At 52.1% G+C, this 19409-nt stretch overlaps 1 protein-coding gene across 6 annotated transcripts in view; it reads right to left on the reverse strand.

The window, feature by feature from the left end:
• Positions 1 to 19409, reverse strand: part of LOC119442101 (transcriptional coactivator YAP1) — a 189800-nt gene that overhangs the window by 48786 nt on the left and 121605 nt on the right. For all 6 annotated transcript variants that reach the window (XM_049661896.1, XM_037706837.2, XM_037706839.2 and 3 more), the window contains exon 2: positions 243 to 469. In XM_049661896.1, coding sequence (XP_049517853.1) covers positions 243 to 469 — 227 coding nt within the window. The remainder of the gene's footprint in view (positions 1 to 242; positions 470 to 19409) is intronic.

The following is a 19409-nucleotide window of genomic DNA, read 5'->3' on the forward strand; positions in this document are numbered from 1 at the left end:
AATTCAAGATATTGAATGATCATGTCAAATTGAGATATGCCTGGCCTTCTGTTTTTGTTCCTTGCATTTTATTCTTCCTGTCATGTAGAACTAGGGTCCCAAGAACCTTAGCGTGTGAGAAAGCAGCACTTCAAGTTGACCAGACACTCAAGCACAAGGCCTTGTGTAAAAAGCTGTATCAAAAAACCTTCCGGCACAAACAAAAAACATGGAGCACATTCGCAGGTAGAGAGGCAACTTACGTATCCTTGGGTCGAACCAGCTTGTTGTGCGTTCAATGTGGTTGATAAAATACACCTCTCCCTCAGCTGTGGTGGCCTGCTCCCAACCATCTGGAAGAGGGCCCAGGTTCTTGAATGGCCCTAGTGGGGGCGCAGCTGTGTGTGGCGGTGGTGGAGGTGTTGCATGGTGCTTTGTGCTTGGAGACTTCTTGCGAGGATCATCCCAGGTTGTTGTTTGTGTCAGGTGGCTGCACAGAAGAAAAAAAAATTAACATTATGGCAAGCACATAAATTCACAGAATTCAGGTTCAAGCAGGTAGGCTCAAGAACATAAGCATACCAAGTGCGCATACCATCATTACACAAGCACCAGCTAAAGTTCACAGGTCATCTTTACTCATGACAATGCTCACTTCACTACACTGAACCTGCTAGCATTGATCTTAACGTAACAACCTGTTCTCAACCTGGTGAAGCAACTTCACTCAACCAAGTTCATGTAAAATGACATTGAAACTCCACTGACCACAATCTCTTTATAAATAGGCACCTTATGTGGAAATTTATTAGAATACAGGATGCTTCCATTAATATTTCTTAATATCGAAGAGCTATTTATATGTGTGCATATAAAGTGCTCCATGTCCTGAATGATGACTTATGACATGATTAGTTATCAGCCTGTAAAACTCATTTTAATTCAAGGTGCTATATATCTGCTGAAGAAATCATGGTTACGACTGCATCAAAATCAACCATACAGTAATACGTTACATGTGGTGTGGTGTGATGACCTATGGAAATAATGTTGCATATGTTAGTGTCCATTCATTATTCACCGAGTAATCATCTTTATTAGTTTATATAAATAATATCGCGTCTACATGCACACACATCTATATGTCATTTGCCCCTTGTAACCTTTCTTCTTCAAAGATAAACTACAATGATGCATAGACAATGCCCAACTAACCCAAGGCAATACAACAAAAATAAAAAGGTCAATTTACTTCGAAGTTGCAGGAATGTCATTACTAAAGCACAGAAATAGATCTTTATTGCGTACACATCAATTACTTGCGTCTGAATCCAACGTTCGCACTTTCTCTGGTCAGGACTTCTGCCCAACTAGTGAGCAACGGGCGGGGTACAATTAGGGTACTACGTATCAAGGCGCCCTCTGGGCGTGCCGCTGATGATGAAGAGCGCGCAGCAGAGCGCCGAGTCAAGCCGTAGGGCTGCGCGGTTCGCGCGCAGGGGCGCGTAGCTTCTCCGCGTCCCAAAATAAGTCAATGCCCCTCGGCAGTCCAACAATAACAACATCGGCCGCTCCGCGGCGCTGCCTTTTTTAGGCAGCCTTCTTTCGCAGCCCGTGACCCTAACCAGGCGAAAAAGCAGCAGAAAGATGTTTAGAATGGGCTACCCGAACCGCCTGTGCGTACTCCGGAGTGACGCCGTGCTTCTTGCGCACGCAGCACTGCTAAATCTTGCCGCGCGACCGGCAAGAAAATGGTCGTGAACGCGCTGCTCCCTTCACGGCGCACGTTACGGCTGCGGCTGCATGATACTTAATTCAGACGAGGCTCGCAACGTCAACACGTTCCGGCGGAGACCGCCCTCGCTCGTTCGACTAGGCGACGTCGTTGTCAGCTTTGTTGTAGGCAAAAAGAGGTGAACGAGCTTACGGAAGTATTTCATGCAATCGCGACGACAAACCCTACTTCACTGAGTTAATGTGCCGGTACTCTTTACTAAGTATTGAATTCAAAAGTTTACTGCCGAAGAACGTCATCCAAAGTGGCTGACAGCGAAGATGCGTGAGTCCATCAATGTAATCTGCCTAAACCCCTGTTATGCCCTAACAAGTTTTCCTACTCTATAATATCGTCTGGCTTAATTTCTGTCTACTCCTTTGGTACATCACAAAAAAAAAAAAAAAATGTTTTCTTAAGCACATTGAGACGTGATCACCCGTTTTGTTTACAAACATGCAACATGTTCAGACGGAACAGCGTTCGAACGATTACATCAAAACCGACACAGTGAGAGCCGCTCGTTCTGTCGCACGGTTCATCCCGCCCGCATCGAAAACTATACGCGAGAAGTGCCGGCCGCATTTGCCGCTAACGATGAAGCATTTACGGTCATTTACTGTCTGTAAGCGTTAACATGTTTTTATTATTATTATTATTATTATTATTATTATTATTATTATTATTATTATTATTATTACGACACCCTGGTATCTTGAGAGATGTCCATTGCCCGTTTGCCTCTAGTTTTGCAAATATTAGGGATACATTTATTTACCACTTGTAGTGCACCTAAATCAAAAGCTTTTGCATTCCTACCCTAGCGGAATGCAGTCACCGCGACGGAATTCGATCTCGCGACCTAGTCGCCGTCACCGCGATTCATTTCTAAAGCTGGCACAACGCAGCCCAACGATTCAAAGGCCACCGCCAAGAATCGAACCTGACACCACGCGCTCAGCAACAGAACGCCACAACCACCGGGTCCCTTGGCTATGACGGGCAGCGCAAGTGGTGTTGCCGAGTGATTCACTTGCAGAGCAAATTTCCGTGCCGTTCCCTAAATAAATTTGCTATCTCGCTAAAACAGGGGAGTTTTCACATTGCGCTCCCATTCCGCGCAGTTTCGAACTCTCAACAGCTGCTCCGTAGCCCTCAGGCACGATCTCTGGCGCGGTCGTAGATCGCGCCCACTGCCGATCGAGAAAAGGGCGTGGCGTTCGCTCCTGCCGCTGGCGCAGGAAGGAGAGACAAATTAATAAATACACGTAATGCGAACGAAGAAGAGCTTTTCTTTACTGCGCACGTGTTTTTTTTTTTTTTAATTCTTTCTTCACTTGCGTTTTCCGAGCTGCTGCCGAAACGAGATTCCAATCGCGTCCCCCGTTCGCTTGACCGCACTACAGTGGCTGTAACCGCACCACGCGTCTCCGGTGGTGGCGCGCGGGTCAGATTATCGCATGGAAAATCCAGCGCACCTCTCCTCTCGTACGTACAGCGAGCCCGAATCGCGGATTGCAGCTGGCTGCACCGCGCTTCCGCGTTTCTGCGTTAATTCTACCCGACCCAGACGCTGGTTTTATTTTATATCCATTGTTTCTACGGTGCGCTAATGCCGCTTCCGCCTCGCGTGATCTCTCTCTCTCTCTCTCTCTCTCCGTCGTTCGCTCTCGCTCCTCGGGTTCCACTTGCTTGGCTTCAAACGAACACCGCGCTCGCTCGTTCGTTCGGGACGGCTGCAAATTCATTAGCCGGTGCCGCTGGAATCAGTCGGGCTTGACGTCAAAAAGGCGAGGACCGGAGGAGAGTGCATGCCCAAACATGTCAACGGTGCTCTCCTACGGGCAGTTTTGGAATGGAGTTATCCCACGGAGTTGCCGCATTAGCCCGGGTATTATTTAAAAAAAAATAATTGTTTTTCACACGAAACTGCGACTGAAACACTTAGGTGGCAAGGTGAGCTCTCTCTCTGGCACATGGTGCCGCTGACGTACGTGTTACTGCTTATCAATTACACTAGCAAGGTCCAGATACGCGCACTGATGGAGCTATGTGGTGAAGCCACCGTGTCTGCTGCGGCACAGTATTGTGTCTCCATCTAACATACAGTCAGAATATTGCGGCAGTTTCCGACATAACTGCGCATACATTTGCGTTTATTTTTATGCATTTATTTGTGCGTGATGAGACATGACATACAAAAGGCTTCAGAAGTGCATGACCGGGCCTCTCGGAGGCACATAAGACACACATCAGACAACAGACTTCACGAGTCAGTGCAAACGCAGAGTGTAAATTGCTATCGCAAGTAAAAGAAAGAAAACAACCGCCGTAACACCGAGAAAGATCGTGCTACTAGTTAGCTCCAAATATGCAAGTTTGGTGGTACCCGTCTAGAATGGCAACAGAAGGAGATGAATAAAATGAGAGCGGTAATCGTTCATAGATTCCGGCGACAAGTTTCGGCTTGTGAAGACGGAAACGTAGTACTACTTCACACCAATGAAAACGCGGTAAAGACTGTATTCGTGTTTTCTTTTTACCTCACGTTATCATTCACTGGTCCAACGGGGAGGAAACTCGTCCGCCACAATGCGCGATATGCTGTTTAATTGCGACCTCAACTCCGTTCGTTCCAGAATAGATCGCGAACTAGCCAACTATTAACAGGCGGGCGTTCGCATTCTTTGTATACAAACTCGAACACAGAAAAATATTTTTCCGACATATTGCCGCTCCCGCTTCGCGCTGATAGAGACTGTGTATTCATTGCGCGTGACATGTCTTCTGCAAGCATGCCGAGGAGGCGGAGGTATATATCTACAGCAGCCCTGAATAGCTTGTGTGTCCGGCGGGCCAGCTAACAAAACCACAGGTCGGCGCCCACCAGCTTGTCACAAAAGAGCGCCTAATCTAAGCGCGCGCTGTGTCACGCAAGCCAGCGAAAGAAGCACGCTGACCCCGCGACAGCTTCAACAGAGGGGGAGAGCGCATACGCCTCAAACAGCCGACGCCACCAACGTAGTCTAGAAGCATCGACAAGTTACGCGAAGGCGACGGTAACGAAAGAGAGAGAGCGCCGAAACCCCCTCTCAGACCCCGACACAAACGGCGAGTTGAGAGAGAAGTCCAAGCGCGCGCCAACGGATCTGTCACCACCCTCCTCGACGACGCTCCGACGGCCGCGGTCGAAGATGCGAGAATTGACTAGAAGATTCCCAGGCTTTGTTCATGCTACGGGATCACAACTCCGACCGAAGGTTCCAGAACCCCCAGCGAAAGCTATAGAAGCGCCGTGCGGGAATCAGAAGGGGATCAGACCGCGCCGGTGAAGAGATGTGACGTGAAGACTGACCGCCTGCGGAAGGGATTCTCCGGCAAGCTAGCCGACGAGTTCATCGAGCGTCTGCATTTCCGGAAGAAGTTCCTTCGAGATTTGCCTCGAGCTACGCCGACATCGTCCGGCTCAAGACCAGCACGGGTGAATACGATTGGACACCGTGTTCATATTCATTCTGTACTTTACGTGTTGGACTCTTAGAGTCTGTCAGTTAATTATTTTCCTGTGTTCTTGTTAATACCCATCTGAATTGTATTGCGATGTGTCTAACCGAAGTGTGCATGTGTGTATATAACAGCCTTGTTTGAATATATTTTGTGTTTTGACAACTCTGGGCTCTGACTCGGTCTTTGGACCACAACCGGCGTTCGCTGGCGCACCAGAGGGCCCCTTAGTAATTGTCTTTGCTTTCGTGGGGTTGTTTTCGGAAGCTGATAAGTCGGCTTTGGTATTCGGCCCCCGGTTGGCGCCTCGTTCACGGGGTGTGTGACACAGCTGATTTGTGACCGGCGTAAGTACCAAAAACACAAATCTTGTACTTGCGAGCTGAAGAAGTGCTCAAGGCGTTGCGCGTCGCACCTGATTTAAAACTGTTTAAAACACCAAAGCACACAAAACTCGCACTTGCGAGCCAAGGACGTGCTCAAGGTTTGTACGCGCACTTCGCGTCGCTCGTTAGTCCTCATCGCACGAAGCTACAGTGGCGGCTTGAGTGTGACGCCAACGTAAACTTAGCTGACATTGTCAAGGGATTCATCGTGCCGGGGATGAGACTTGCCACTATCTTCATTCGCGCGAGGCCCACGAGTGGCGAAGCAGTGCGTATACGGTGGTACTTTCGAGTGTCTTATTTGGAGTTCTCCTTCCGTCTAGAGACTTCACTCGGCGCTCGGTCGCACCGGACCACTACCAGGGCGCTGGTGCCCCACCCAGCAACGGCGGCGACTGGCCCGCAGGACGGGTCCCAGCCAGATTTCCCGCCCAGCTGCAATGACGGCTGCGCACGGCGATCAGCCGTTACGGTAACGGCCGGCCCTTCCCTGGGCTCACCGCGCTGATTCACTATCGGGTCCACTTCGACGCCTGTCCGACCCGAGTGGCCGGCTCTGCGGTGCTAATGGACGCAAACAAACCGGGGCGGGCCACCGCTTTTTGTTGTCGTATCAATGATGGGACCACCGTGGCCCGGCTGTATATACAGGGCGCAGTTCCCGGCACGCAAGGTAGATCCGTAGCTCGAGGGCAGGCCAGTAGCGATCGTGCGTGCGCCGGCGACCTGTGCACAACATTTAGCGATGGGAACAGTCCTCGTAACGCCTTAATGCTAAGCTTGCAACAAAATATGATTATACACGCACGCCTTAATTTCCTATTATTATTAGGTTTTTTTTCGTGCATATAGAAAGGCTATACGATCTCCGGCACAACACCGCGGAACGTGAGAATACAACAAACTGACTTCCTCCGATCCTCCGGCGAACAGCAGGTGGCATCAATAGGCTTACGAAAGAAGGCATCGGCTTCCAAAGTCAATGGTTCCTCAGAGATTCGCCGCGTTTGCTTGGGTTCTCTGTTAGGCAAAAGCACGCGCGAGCTGAAAGTTGTCATGGACGAAACAGGGAACCCTCACCAAGTCCAGGCCCGACCCACCACTGCGAAACGAAACCTCCTCTGCTCCGACAGCGTAACCTTTGATAAACGGTTTTGGTTTGAAAGTATAAGTGTATAATACTGCATGCCCGCCCGCCACATCGCAAGGTGCCGTCTCGCCGCTTTTCTTTCTTAATTTTCGCGTCCGTTCAGGGTTCAGGATTGGTCGACCCTGCCAGCGCCGGGGAACCTTTAAATGCGCACCACAATCCGGCGAACCGCGGCACACCGAACAGAGCAAACACCGAGGCCGAGGCGGCGCCCGGGGCGCTGGGCGACTTGATGTCGTCGCCAGAGGACGGCGCTTGCGGGGTGAGGCGCCCCTCGGGACGGAGATTTCCTTTACGGCTTCCGGGGAGAGAGGGGGGAACACCCGCGTCGGTCGGCCCCGCTCTGAGGCCGCGCACGGCAGCCGCAGAAACAAACGGTGCGATAGACGGAGGGGGCGCGCTTGCGCCCGTTTTTATCCGCGCCGTCACATAGTCGGCCGCTTGTTTCTTACCATCCCTCCTCCACTGGCCGTTATCTTTGTTTACGATCGCACGCCAGATCACTGACGACCCGGCAGGCTCAGCGCGACGGCCGAATTAACGGGAGCGACCTCGGAGCTCTCCCCCGTCTCCTCGCTAGGCCCCCGAAGAGTGCATCTTTAGCGCGGAGTTTTTTCGCGACCCTCGGGCGACGCGGTTCAATTGGGCGAGCTCGCCCGATGCGTCCGCGTACTGAGCTAGACTGGGTCGCCCCGCAGTCGAAAACATGGGGGAAAGGAGGAGAAATGTTGATAGTTCTCTTTTTTTCTTGCCCAATCCGAAGCGACATGACGCCACCGGCGTGAATTACAGTGCATCTTCCCATACACGGAAACGATACTCGATCGGGCTTCGAAAGCGCGCCTGTTGCACTGTGAAGAAAAGAAACGCAATAATCCACACAAGAGAAAATGCCGCTGTTATGGCACCCAGGCAGAAGAAAAATGTCGATGCCCGAGGAAACGACAAGCCCTTCGCGGTCAGGTCTGCAAGGGGCACTGATGGCAATAAGAAGCAGAAGAAGACATCGCAATATACCGGTTTCAAAGGTAACGACAACAACAACACCAACCGGTTCGCCAGAAAGTCAGTCAGCCATTATGGCACGCTGACTCCATCGAATTAGTCATCGCCACCGCACAGACTGCGCGGCCACTTCCCACGTCCGAACAGACAAAAGAGAATCGGCAAGCACTAGCAACTGACCAGGAGGAAGATGAGCTGCGGCATGAAGCCATTCAGCACTAAAAGAACCGCACCGCCAGCCTTGCCTGCGCGCACATCCAACGGACGCGGCCAACGAAGCGGGCCGGGCCAAAGCGCGCGTCCATTTGCATGTTGTTCCGCTCGACCACTATTTACGTCCCGACGCCGCGCACGCACAGACACGGCCTGCACCGCGGCGGCCAGCCACTTCAAAAAAGTTGCGCGGTGGGGGAGAGGCTGCACCGCTGCGGAGGAAAGAGCGCGCGGAGGAATCCGTTCCCACGGTTTCGAATCGGCACGCTCCACTGGCCGTGCATGAGGTGCGCCCCGAAGCGCGCTCGCAAGGCCCGTTTCGTGGCGCTGTCCAGGGAACATCATCGAAAACCGCAACACCAGCCCGCTGCTACATAATACAGGCCTCGCGCTTATACATAATCCGGGGTCTGGGAGCAGTTGCGTCTCTGTGCCAACTTTGCGAGTACCTCTAGAGTCGGCCACCAAATAACGCGTTCCAGCGCTTACATATACCGTTGCACACATGTGCTGAAGAAGGCACAGGCGCTGTACCCTTCCTCGAGCCCTCGAGCAGGCGCTCACGACAGCCCAAGCGCAGAACATGGCGCCACCAAGGAAAGGTCTATAGGGAAATTGGAATCACATTCTTACCCAACGCCGTAGTCCCTGACTTCGCCGAAGGCTACGGAATCAAATTCGCGTTGTCGTAACACGCCTCGACGAAGCTGAATGTACTGTGGAGTTCACGTTTGATTGTATTGCGCACCAGTAAACAATACGGCGATATTGACAAATAGTGTGGCTGCGAATCGGCCGAAGACTTTAAACGATGGCACAGAAGTTTTAGGCACATGTATGCAATGCGCCAATTTGAATGGTGTCGAAGCGTACGCGCATGCAACTTGGAATTGAGAGATACACTGGGCGCGACGCCGGCGATGCATGTCTCTATAGATTGTGTGCCTATGCCGCGAATAAATCGATGTTTGCTTCGTTTTGTTCCCTTATCTCGTCCCGCGCTCGGAGAGTCCACACGAGTTCGTGAGAGCTGCGTGATACTGCGGACAGCCCCGGTCCACATTGCCCTCCGGGCACTCTGCGCATAACTACCCCGACAAAATTATCGGCCGCCGTCTTTGTTCGCCCAACAATGAGAGAAAGACCCGCTTTGTCGCAGTTCACACGACTTGCCGCGGAAATAAAAGGTCGACTACGCACGGCCCGCCGAGACAGCGTTTACCGAACACGCCAAAAACGAAATCCATCATTTAGACAGAACAACTCCTGCCTCTCCCCAATGCCGCGCGAACCGACGACAGTGAAGATACACTGGACGCGCGAGACAGAAGTCTGAATGCGCGTGCATAGCTTATTTGCACGCCACAGGCCAAATTGCTCAGCGCTTTCCGAGAAAAGCTGCGGCAATTTCGTCCACTTCTTCCCGCTTTTGCCCGCGTGCCCCCGCCGACAGACAACGCTTGCGTGCCCCCGTTTACTCAGACGAAGCCGAGCATCGGGGTTTGCTCGCACACGTCGCAGGCGCGTGTACGCAGGGGACAAAGGGCACGCAAGAACGTCAACCTTGTGCGGCCGCTCCGTTTAGCTAATTCTGTGCACCATTGCGAGAACACGCGCTACCGCACCGTGCGCTAGACAGCGCGGTTCTAAGGTTGTGCGTGCTAGTTAAAAAAAAAAAAATGTCTCGCTTCTGGATGCCGCGCGGTAGAGCTTGATAAAGGTAGTTCACAACACGGTGCGCCAAAAACGCGCGGGGACAGTCACAATAGTAGAAGGCATCAGCAGGAAATCGTCAATGCCTGCTCCAGCCCTCGTATTTTTTTAAATTATTTTTTTACGGCATGAATGACGGTTCAATACGGTGACTACATACGAATTTATGCTGACGGGTTTAAGAGCCACGAATCGTCAGACGTAAGCATACGGGCACCCTCGACCATGTTTCTTTTCAAACAGAAGCTGCAGTCACAAGATTTCGTCTAATGCAACTGAGCTGGTATACATTCGAGTTGCATTGCAATATGCATTTGAATGATGAGCTTGGCCCAAAGTAGAAAACTATCCCAAACTCGCGCTCGGCTTTAGACATCACTAAATGAAGCTCGAAGGAGAAGCTGATCTCGGTTCAGCCTTCAGGAGTCCTAGACCAGTAGAATTTGACGCTGGTCATTGTGCCCTGCGTGAGTGCACGCTCCACCAGCCACGTGCTGTTGCAATGCCGACTCTATACCACCGCGCTCTCAGGGAGATCAAATTCAAGCATAATGCACTCTAAAACTATAACCGTTGTTAACGGACAACTTAGCGACGAGTACTGTTGCAGCAGCTGTATCACAAAGCACTGCAGGCTTTTATTTAATGATTTTAATCGTTCTTTCATTCCACGCCTTGTGACAAATCCCATGAATAAAAACAAGAGGGCCGAAGTAAAAAACAAGCGCGTGCCTGGTGCCGCGGAAGAAGCTGAACGCTAACGCATGAACTTGGAATCGAATCGTATTGGGTGGTTTCGATGCACAGAAGGCAGATGTCACAGTAAAGTCCCTAACACATACCGTACAGAGAAAGTATAGCGATGGCAGCTCGCGACGATACTCGGGATTCACTTCTCCGAAGATGGCTTGCAGGCTGAAGGCAATGAGCGCCGCCGTTCTCTCTTCTTCATATCTTGGAAGTTTTACTGCAGCTTGTTGAGAGCTAGCTAAACTACACGTGTATTGATGTCGAGCATCCCGTCACCGTAAATACCCGATCTGACTCGCTGCGCAAGCGCGAGGCATCCGGATCTCGCACCCGTTCGCCGCTCACAGTAAGCCGCGACCAGACGCATGTCTGCCACGGCCCTCATTGCATAAGAGCAAGTCGATGAATGCCGCAGCACGCTGTCGCAACATCGAAGGCCATCATACATACACTTTCTGTTGTGGAATGAGGAGCGAACGCCTCCGAACCATCCCGTCTCCTTTCGTCCGTGAGAATTTAGGCGCAAGACATTAATGAAAGCGCCGCGCGCGGCGCAAGACAAAGCAGTGCCCCCCCAAAGGGCGGCGAGATACGCTGTGACAAAGAGTGATACAAAGTTACTGTGGCCCCCCGCCCAACTTCACCCCTCCCGACTGCGCACTCTCGGGGAAAGGCATTTGAACGCAGGGGGGAGACTGGTCTGGCTCGCGCGCTGCCGTCGTGCCGCGCGCGGACCTGTCCATCTTGCATCAGCGTCGTCGGTTGTGCAAGGCGCCGCGGGCCGCGAACCGCCGCCGGAAGGGAACGGGGTCAGGGTAGCCGGGTCAGCCACGCGAACCGCCCCCCTCCCGGGCGCCGCGCTCACGTGCGACTGCCGCGGCAAGGCGCGGTATCGATGGCCTCATCGACGACGGAGCCAGCAACCCGCCACACGACGGATTCGGGACGATGGCGCCGATTAACACACGTTAATTTCCTGAATGTAAAGACCACCTCTCGCTCGAGTCGGGCCTAAGGGGGATCTCATCGGAGCAGATGATTTCCCGCGGTTCGCTTTCACGACAACCTTTTCCGAAGAGTTACAGAAAAAAAAAATAATAACAAGAAGAAGAAGAGAGAAAGAGAGGGAGAGGAAAAAAGAAGATACCGCGGTGTTCATGAGTGCGCGGTCTTCGAAGAACACACACACACCTGTTGCGAAGAAATGGACAACGCGGATTCGTAGAAGCTGACGAGGTAACGCCGCTCGAAAATAATAAGCGTTATAACGTGCAAGTTCGAATGACTGTACACATATTGCAGAGCACGGGCCACTCCTAAGCATGTGCACTAATATGAAACACTGTGCAAAAGATAACGACGAAAGATGTTTATTGCTTCTTCACAATGAGCTATAAGCTACGAGCGTTGCAAAGCCCAATCACAGGCCTAAACCGGCCAAAATCGGGCTGTGCTTTGTATGTACGTTTCGCCATCGGTGCCCACAGGAAACGCGCCCGTTCCGAGAGAGCTCATTTCGCCTCTGGCTTGCCTCGGACAGGTCGAACAACTGGTTTGGAGAAAGAAGTCACTCGCCAACAAGTTCAAGGAGTTGCGCTGTGAGGCAGAGAATAAGTGTACAAACGTGTCTCTCGCTGTACCTCTGCAGCGTTGATGTGTAAGAAGTGTAAAGAGAAGGCAAAGGCAGCTCTCCGCTCGTGCGTGAGAACACACACAAGACCTCATATTGACATGTCAACCTTGTTAAAGAAGAAAAAAATGAGAGAGAGAGAGAGAGAGTGGAGTGGGGTGGTTGGCGGGTACAAGCGCAAGCGCGATCAGGTTATGACAGCAGCGAAATAGCGTGGACTCGCACACGTAAGCAAGTCACCTAGCCTTATATTTTTACTTTTTTAGTTCTGGCTCACTGATGCCTCGCTTTCCGTGTACGCGCGCCGAATTTAAATGTGGTTCGTAGATACGCGTCGAACGCGCGTGAGTGCGTGTGTGCGCAGCGGCGAATTAAATAGACCGAGGAACTCATTTCGAGTCGCGTGTCTCCTCCTTGGAACCGAAATCGTACAAAGCACGCCAAGAGAAGGCCCCGTAGTGGAAAGAAAACGGCTGAGCGAAGCTCCTATTAACGGCTACTCCATCTCTCGGCGCACCTCACCGCTTCTACAGGAATGTGCAACTCAGGGCCGCAAACGCCCAGCTACAAGTAGTGCTTAAGTTAACCGTATCGGTCTGAATGGTGCGCGTGAACTAATCATGTGCTTCGCTCAGGGTCGAAGACCCTGCGCAATACGCACGCCGAGAAAACACCCTAGCTAGTTTCGAGCAAGCGGTACGCTCGAAGCCTCGGCGAGCTGGCGCGAAGAAAGTACGCGCGCACGACCTGCACAAGGCGGCAGTGGCTGGTGTTCGTTGCTGTCAGCAGTGGCCGTCAGTCCGTCCCGAATGACACCGGCGTTGCGACACTAGCGGAATCTCCAGCGGCGCCAGAAGATCCCGAAGCCCAAAGAAAAACACGACTTTGTGACTCGCGCACGGGCGCGGACCAGCGAGAGGAATCCTCCTTTCCGTCGTCAATGTTGCGGACAAGCGAACCAGACATGACGAAGACAAATCCGCCTGTCAAAAGCGCTGGCGCCAGAGCGGGCCTTACACCTGGCTTCGCCCATCACGGGCTCGCCTAGGAGCTACAAGGCCTGTCATCGGATGCACCCCGAAACGGCTTCGTGCGCTCTCTGACGACTATAGGGCCGTCGGCGACAACGGCACACCAGAGCCGGTTCCGAGGCCACCGTTGGCTTGCAGGCACGCGCTATAAGCAGAACCTGAAATCGAGCCTCGCTGGCTCACGTCTATAAAAACACCAGCAGCGCATTCCCCCGTCACCGCCAACTGGTAAAAAACGAGCCAACAAAACAACTTTCTTGCCAAACCGATCGAGCACCTAACCTCAGCGGCCGGCGTTGTTGCTTGATTCCGCCGCTTCGATCTCGTTCTCTGTTGCGAACGTCGCCCCATGTTAAGTTAGAAGCGCTTTAAAATTTATACGCTACAGCTTTTCAACGTCTGCCTCAGGGGGGCCCTAGCTGCATAATAGGATCAGGCTATACGCGATGAAGTCGCCAAGCTTACGAAACTTCGCGTGGCGTCACAGTGGCAATGAGACGTGATAAGGAAAAGCGACGGGAAGGCCTTACAAAAAAAAACGAGCGCCAAAATTTTCCACTCTGGATCATCACTGCAGCCGGTCAAGGCGAATGTCTTAGCTTTGGACACGCTCGCTGTACGGACATCTTAAAAAAAAAAAAGATAAAAAAAAAAACTATGGAAGCGTGGACAAGATGACGCCTATGCGGCCGCTTTATGCAACGAAAACATAACCAGCGGCGCTTTGTCATTTTTATAGCTTTAAACGTTCGTTGAAGTATTCCGTAAAAGCTAAAGCCTTAGAAGAGACACGCATGCAGTCGACGGTGGTGACGTACAGGCCAGTGTTGAGGTCATGGCCGCAAGGCGTCCTTTTTTGTAAAAGGAAAAGTTGACTCACGACATAAGGGAAAAAAAAGAAAAAAACTGGAAAGCTCCGCACGTAGAAGATGAAAAAGAAAAGTAAAACGAATACGATGCAGGAAACACGGATTCGGCGACGCCGAAGTAAACCAGACCGCCACGGAGCCGGTCGCGTCGTCGCCTCGAGCGAAGGACGACTCGGTTGGGGTGAAGGCTCGATTGCGCGGACGCAGTGGCTCAGAAGCAAGCGACTAACTACATAGGGCCTTCGCATCTCGCGAAGGACAGGTGTTCTCTTGACGCCAGGCTGCTGCGATGGCAGAGACGGCGCCGGTTCCGCGAATCGGACACCGTCAATGGGTACCGCTTGCACGACGGGGAAAGGGGGGGACGTTACCTCTGAGTCAGAGGGAGGGAAATCGCTTACGCGCGTGTGAGTAACGGCCGATTGCAAAGTCGACGGGCACGAATCGCTGCGGCGGGGCTTTTATACATCCTCTTCGCCACTTCCACAGACATAGCGGCGTGAAGAGGAAGCCGTAAGTGGAAGGGGAAAGAGAGAGAGATATGGAGAAAAAGAAAGCGCAGGTTTAAGCGAGATGCTCTAGAGGAGGTCGTGAACAGTCATCGAAGTGTTTGCGCGAAGTAACCGCTGCGGAAGCCTTCTCTCTTATTTTTATTTACCTTTTATTTTTACTCGTATTCCTACGGGCAGCATGGGCCGTGCCGGTTGAGTAATCTCAGCGCAAGCTTACTACTAAGCAGCGGCGTACGGGTGTTGAGGTCATGTCAGAAAGCGAATGCAGAACGTTGAACGTGGTTCAGCCTCCATCATCGGCAAGAATTCAGCAACGGTGAAAGACTCCACAAGTAAAACACGATCTCACAGCGAGGACCCATAGCAACGTGGTTTCTCTAATCCTTCCCATCCGCTTATAATTTTTCTTTTCCTATCGTCTGCTTACAGGCTTGCTCGCTGACGCAGTTCTCGCGCATGAGCAGCGCTCGACGTCGACGAGTCGATAAGCGAGAGCAAGACATGATACGCACGCTACTACGCCGATAGTGCGGCACGATCCCCACTCGATCGGGAAAGCGCCCATCAATGGATGGCGCTACGGTCGTTTACCTGGCTTGCTGCCTGCCCAGTGCACAAGGTTCTCCCATTCACGGTTGCCCGCTCTTTCGAAACCCGATGAATCGACACGTGACGACACGACAGGTAATCCGCGGGCCTACTCCATGTAAGGGCAAACGGTGGACCCCTTCCCCAGCGGCAATTCATCGCAATCCACTGCCCCCTCCTCCACCACCCCTTTCTTGAGGCGAAGATAACAGGAGGAGGGAGTCGTGCAATCCTTCAAAGGGCAAATTCTGCAGCCGCTGTGAGCGAATAATAAGGTTATCTTCTCCACTGAATGGACAGTTTCCGGTCGCCAAGTCGTTGGATGACGACGTCTCATGAGCTCACTCCGCGCGGTCATGCATTGCGACCACCGTGTCCCGTCTTATTACGAATCCGCGGCGAGCGCACACAGACACACAAGGCGAGGAAAAACCTGCCCCGCTCTGAAAAGAACGCGAGGTTGCTGCAAATCAAGCTCGCTGTGAATGCGGTCCGTCCGCCCGTCCGTCCGTCTGTCTTTTTTGATGTAGCCTGGTTTCTTGGGCTCTCTCTCTCGAGAGAGACATACACGCACACGCACGGAGAAAGCGCTGCGCCCGCCGCCGCTTGTCTTAAAGAATAAAGTCAGAGTCCTTCAATACTTGCACAACATAGCAGCCCGTTCATATGTTGACCGTATATCGTATTTCCAAGACGTGCGTTGGATCAGCATATTAATTTATTTGAGTTGCCTCGTATACTGGGCATAAGAAAGAAGCCGAGCATTACCAGTCGCTTGGCGTCAGTAAACCACGCCTCCTTCCGCTATATCCAGTGTCCCCCCCACCATTGCTCAACGGTCCGCCACACTATAAATACTATCCCATTGATTGGCTGTCCCACTACTATACTCGAGTTATCTCACAGGGACCTTTCGTCACATTCTCACATGTTCTTGATTCCCCCCAACGACGTCATCGCGTTCATTCTATCCTAATTTATCTTAGGCCAACCGCGTCACGCTCACATGAAGTCAGTAGACCCTGCCGTTTACAAGAATGGCTTTCTCTCTTCCATCTAATTTCAGCCATTCTCAAAGCAGGAACAAGAGCCCATCAGACAAGAGCGCGAAAGCGACTCATCTTTCAGAGAGGTATATATATATATAATGTGGAAGCTAGCCTGCGTGTCAGCAACCTTGCCGAGGGTGCCTGGGCAGGCAATGCCAAACAAGGTGCATCCGGACTCGAAAAAAAAAATTAAGTAAAGCTTTATTATTAAGCCGTCAGCAGCGCAACGCAGCGGAAAAATAAGTAGCCACTGCAACCAGCGGAGAGGAAAAGCAGTTGCCCACAACATGCAAAGGAAAGGCGCAGCTCACGAGGAGAAAGAACGAACGGAAACCAAAAGGCGCTTGACGATGAAGATCACGCAACACGAGCCTTGCGCCGTCATCGCCTCCGAGTCCCTCTGATTAAAAGCACACGGGCGGCGAAGGGGGCAGAAAGCGCCTCGTGGGCGAGCACCCAGCGATACGATCGCGACCCGCAAGGAAACACCGGTTGCGAATCGTAATCACGACACGGCCCAGGCCGGTTCACAATGCGGGGAGAAATAATAATCGCGCCCAGAGCGCGGACGGATCGCCGTTGGCGATCGCGTTCGCCTGCGTGTATACACGCGCAAGTTCAAGGGTGGGCCTCAGATGCGGCGCCCAGCCCAGCAATGAGGGCCCGCCGACACACTGCGCGGGTTCCTGGCTTGGTTGGAAGTTGCCGCGTATATGTTTACGCCCTTGTCCATGTAGTACTGTATACATACAACGCGTACTCGCTTGCAATTGCCGCTGTCACGCGCTCATTTTGTCGAGGCGCTTATATAACGAGGCGGCGAACGCCGACGCGGCTTGGGCGCAGACCTGTGTTCGTGGCTCGTACTGTCAGATCGCTTGCGTGTCTTAGGCCGTGTTCCAAACATACAACACGGACAGCAGCCTTCTTGAGTTTCGCTCACATTGTGACGAAGCCGGCAAACGAAACAGCTTCGCGAAGACAGCATCGAAGTAAAAAAACGATGCAGGCTACTTTGCTGTCCACACAAGATGGCGGCTGAGCGAAATGCGTGGAAACTCGACGGTACAGCGTACTAGAATCCCAATTCTAGTACACTGTATCGACGGGAAGGCCGTCTGCGCACAAGAAAATGTAGTCACGCTTTTCTGTGCGCTTAATATGGGCTAAGTTGCACTTTTTTTTTCATAAGTTCTCACACGTAATGTGTTGGAGTATATATCGATAATACGTGTTTTTCTTCCATTTTTCTTGTGGACGCGAGGTGGCGTCAAGTCTCAGAGACGCCATTCAAATCCGTTTCATTAGTTGAGTTTGAAGCTATCTTCATTAGCAGTCAAAGTAGACTGCGTTGAATATTGGCCACCATCTGAACAAACCAAAAGTTGCTTATGTGCAATAATGTGGCGCATGGTTCACCGCGCTTGCGCTATAAGTCTAGTATAGAAAATATATTATATAGTACACTTTATCTGCGCACGCTTAAATGGAAGCACATCCAGAAGGTCCGAGGCTGCTAGCCGGCTCATCGCTTTGTGTCGCCGTATAAGAACAAATCACACTGGTGTGCTTAAACCAGTGCGCTAGGACGCCTAAGGTTCGCCGATATGATAATTATGATTACTATGGCTAAGGGAGTCGGAATTTGGAACGTCGCCTTCCAGCAGTAAACGAGGCAGCGAGATTCCATCAACATACATTACGCCATTGCGCCGTTATTAGCGCTGTACTGTAACATGTCGAACCGAGCACGATACACAAGAGACGGTGAAGTCCCCGAAGCATTTTCGGTGTATAATCTGATCTCGTAAAGTTCAGATACCTTGGCGCTTCCACGGTTCTCACGCACCAAGACATGCACACGCGCCAAATAATTTTTTTTTTACTCGAAAGCTTTAAAAAATATAAAAAACAAATTAATGAAAAGTTCACTAGGAATAAGCGGCTGAAATGGAAATGCAACGAATGTCGCGGCTGTGGCAAGTTTGATTGTTGAGCTCCGTGTCCACGCACAATGTGACAGGAGGCCTGTGGCGTCAATTCGCAAGACGAAGGGCGCCGTGCGTCAGGGCTACGGTCAGAGCTATGCAGCGCGACTCAAGCCTTGCCTCCCTCGTACAGCGGCGGCATTTTGCGCCGCAGCACTTGCATGCTCCGTGTCAGGTCGCGAGGGCACGCGTACGCATACATAAACAATCGGCGTGCCCTTCAGGAAATGGCGAGGACTCCCCCGCGCGGCCATCTGGCATCCTCTGGCAAAGGTCGGCTGCGTTCACAGAAACTCGACAAATAAAACGTTCCCGACTTCGGCACGCACGTTACACCACCTTCTTGCTTTCTTTTTTCGTTTTTATGTACGTCCGTTTGTTTACTACTCTTCCACGTCGAAATGCGAGTCCGCGATAACATTTTGAAAGTTGACATGCACTGTATCAAGGAGTATTTCTAAATAATACAGGACGGACAGGCGAGGGCTTCAAAGGGCAAATGACACGTTATGATACGTTTGAGCGTTGGAAACGCTTCGGCGCTTTAATCTCTGTATTTTTGGAGTTGCTTTTCGAAAACCGCAACGCTCCTGCTCTACATTTGCTCCTTCACCGTTCAACTATGTTAAGCGGAGGTGACATGCGATTAAACGAACGCAACGCCGCGGCAACCTGCCCCCTTTACATACGGACGCATGCCTGGTGTTAAATGGTGGTAGGCATTTCATTACAGCGCAGTCGTCTTACGCAAGATGTAACAAGTGCGAGCTTCGAATTTTAGTTTGGGGCAGGGGAAGCATGGTTTTGGGTACCAGTGATGTGTTTGGGGTATACCGTGTACCACATCATTCCGCCGGCAGTGCGGAACACGTAGCCAACGACGTAGGAGAAACGGCCCCGCCGCAGTTACCAACACGCCCGCTGCAAGCGAGCACGCGCGCAGCAGAACGCGCGCGGTGGCCTTCGCGCTAAGCAGTGCGCCTCCCCGAGCCGGTCGGCCGATCCGTGCGCTGCGACGTCCTTGCCGACGTCCCTTGCGCAACAGCGGCAAGGCTGCCCCGCTCACTTGCCTGGCCGCCGCCACTGCACGGTCACCTCCAGCCGCCGTGTACACGGCCTCGGACAACGCGAGACGCACACGCGTTCTCTCTCTCTGCTCGCGCTTTGTTTCCCCGCTGCATGCACCAAAGCGCCAAGGTGTATACACACGCGCAGGGCGCTCTGTTTACGTCGGCCGCAAGGGCTTGCGGGTATTGCGTCACGAACGA

Source organism: Dermacentor silvarum, chromosome 2 (genome assembly GCF_013339745.2).
Source record: "Dermacentor silvarum isolate Dsil-2018 chromosome 2, BIME_Dsil_1.4, whole genome shotgun sequence".
Taxonomy (NCBI): Eukaryota; Metazoa; Arthropoda; class Arachnida; order Ixodida; family Ixodidae; genus Dermacentor; species Dermacentor silvarum.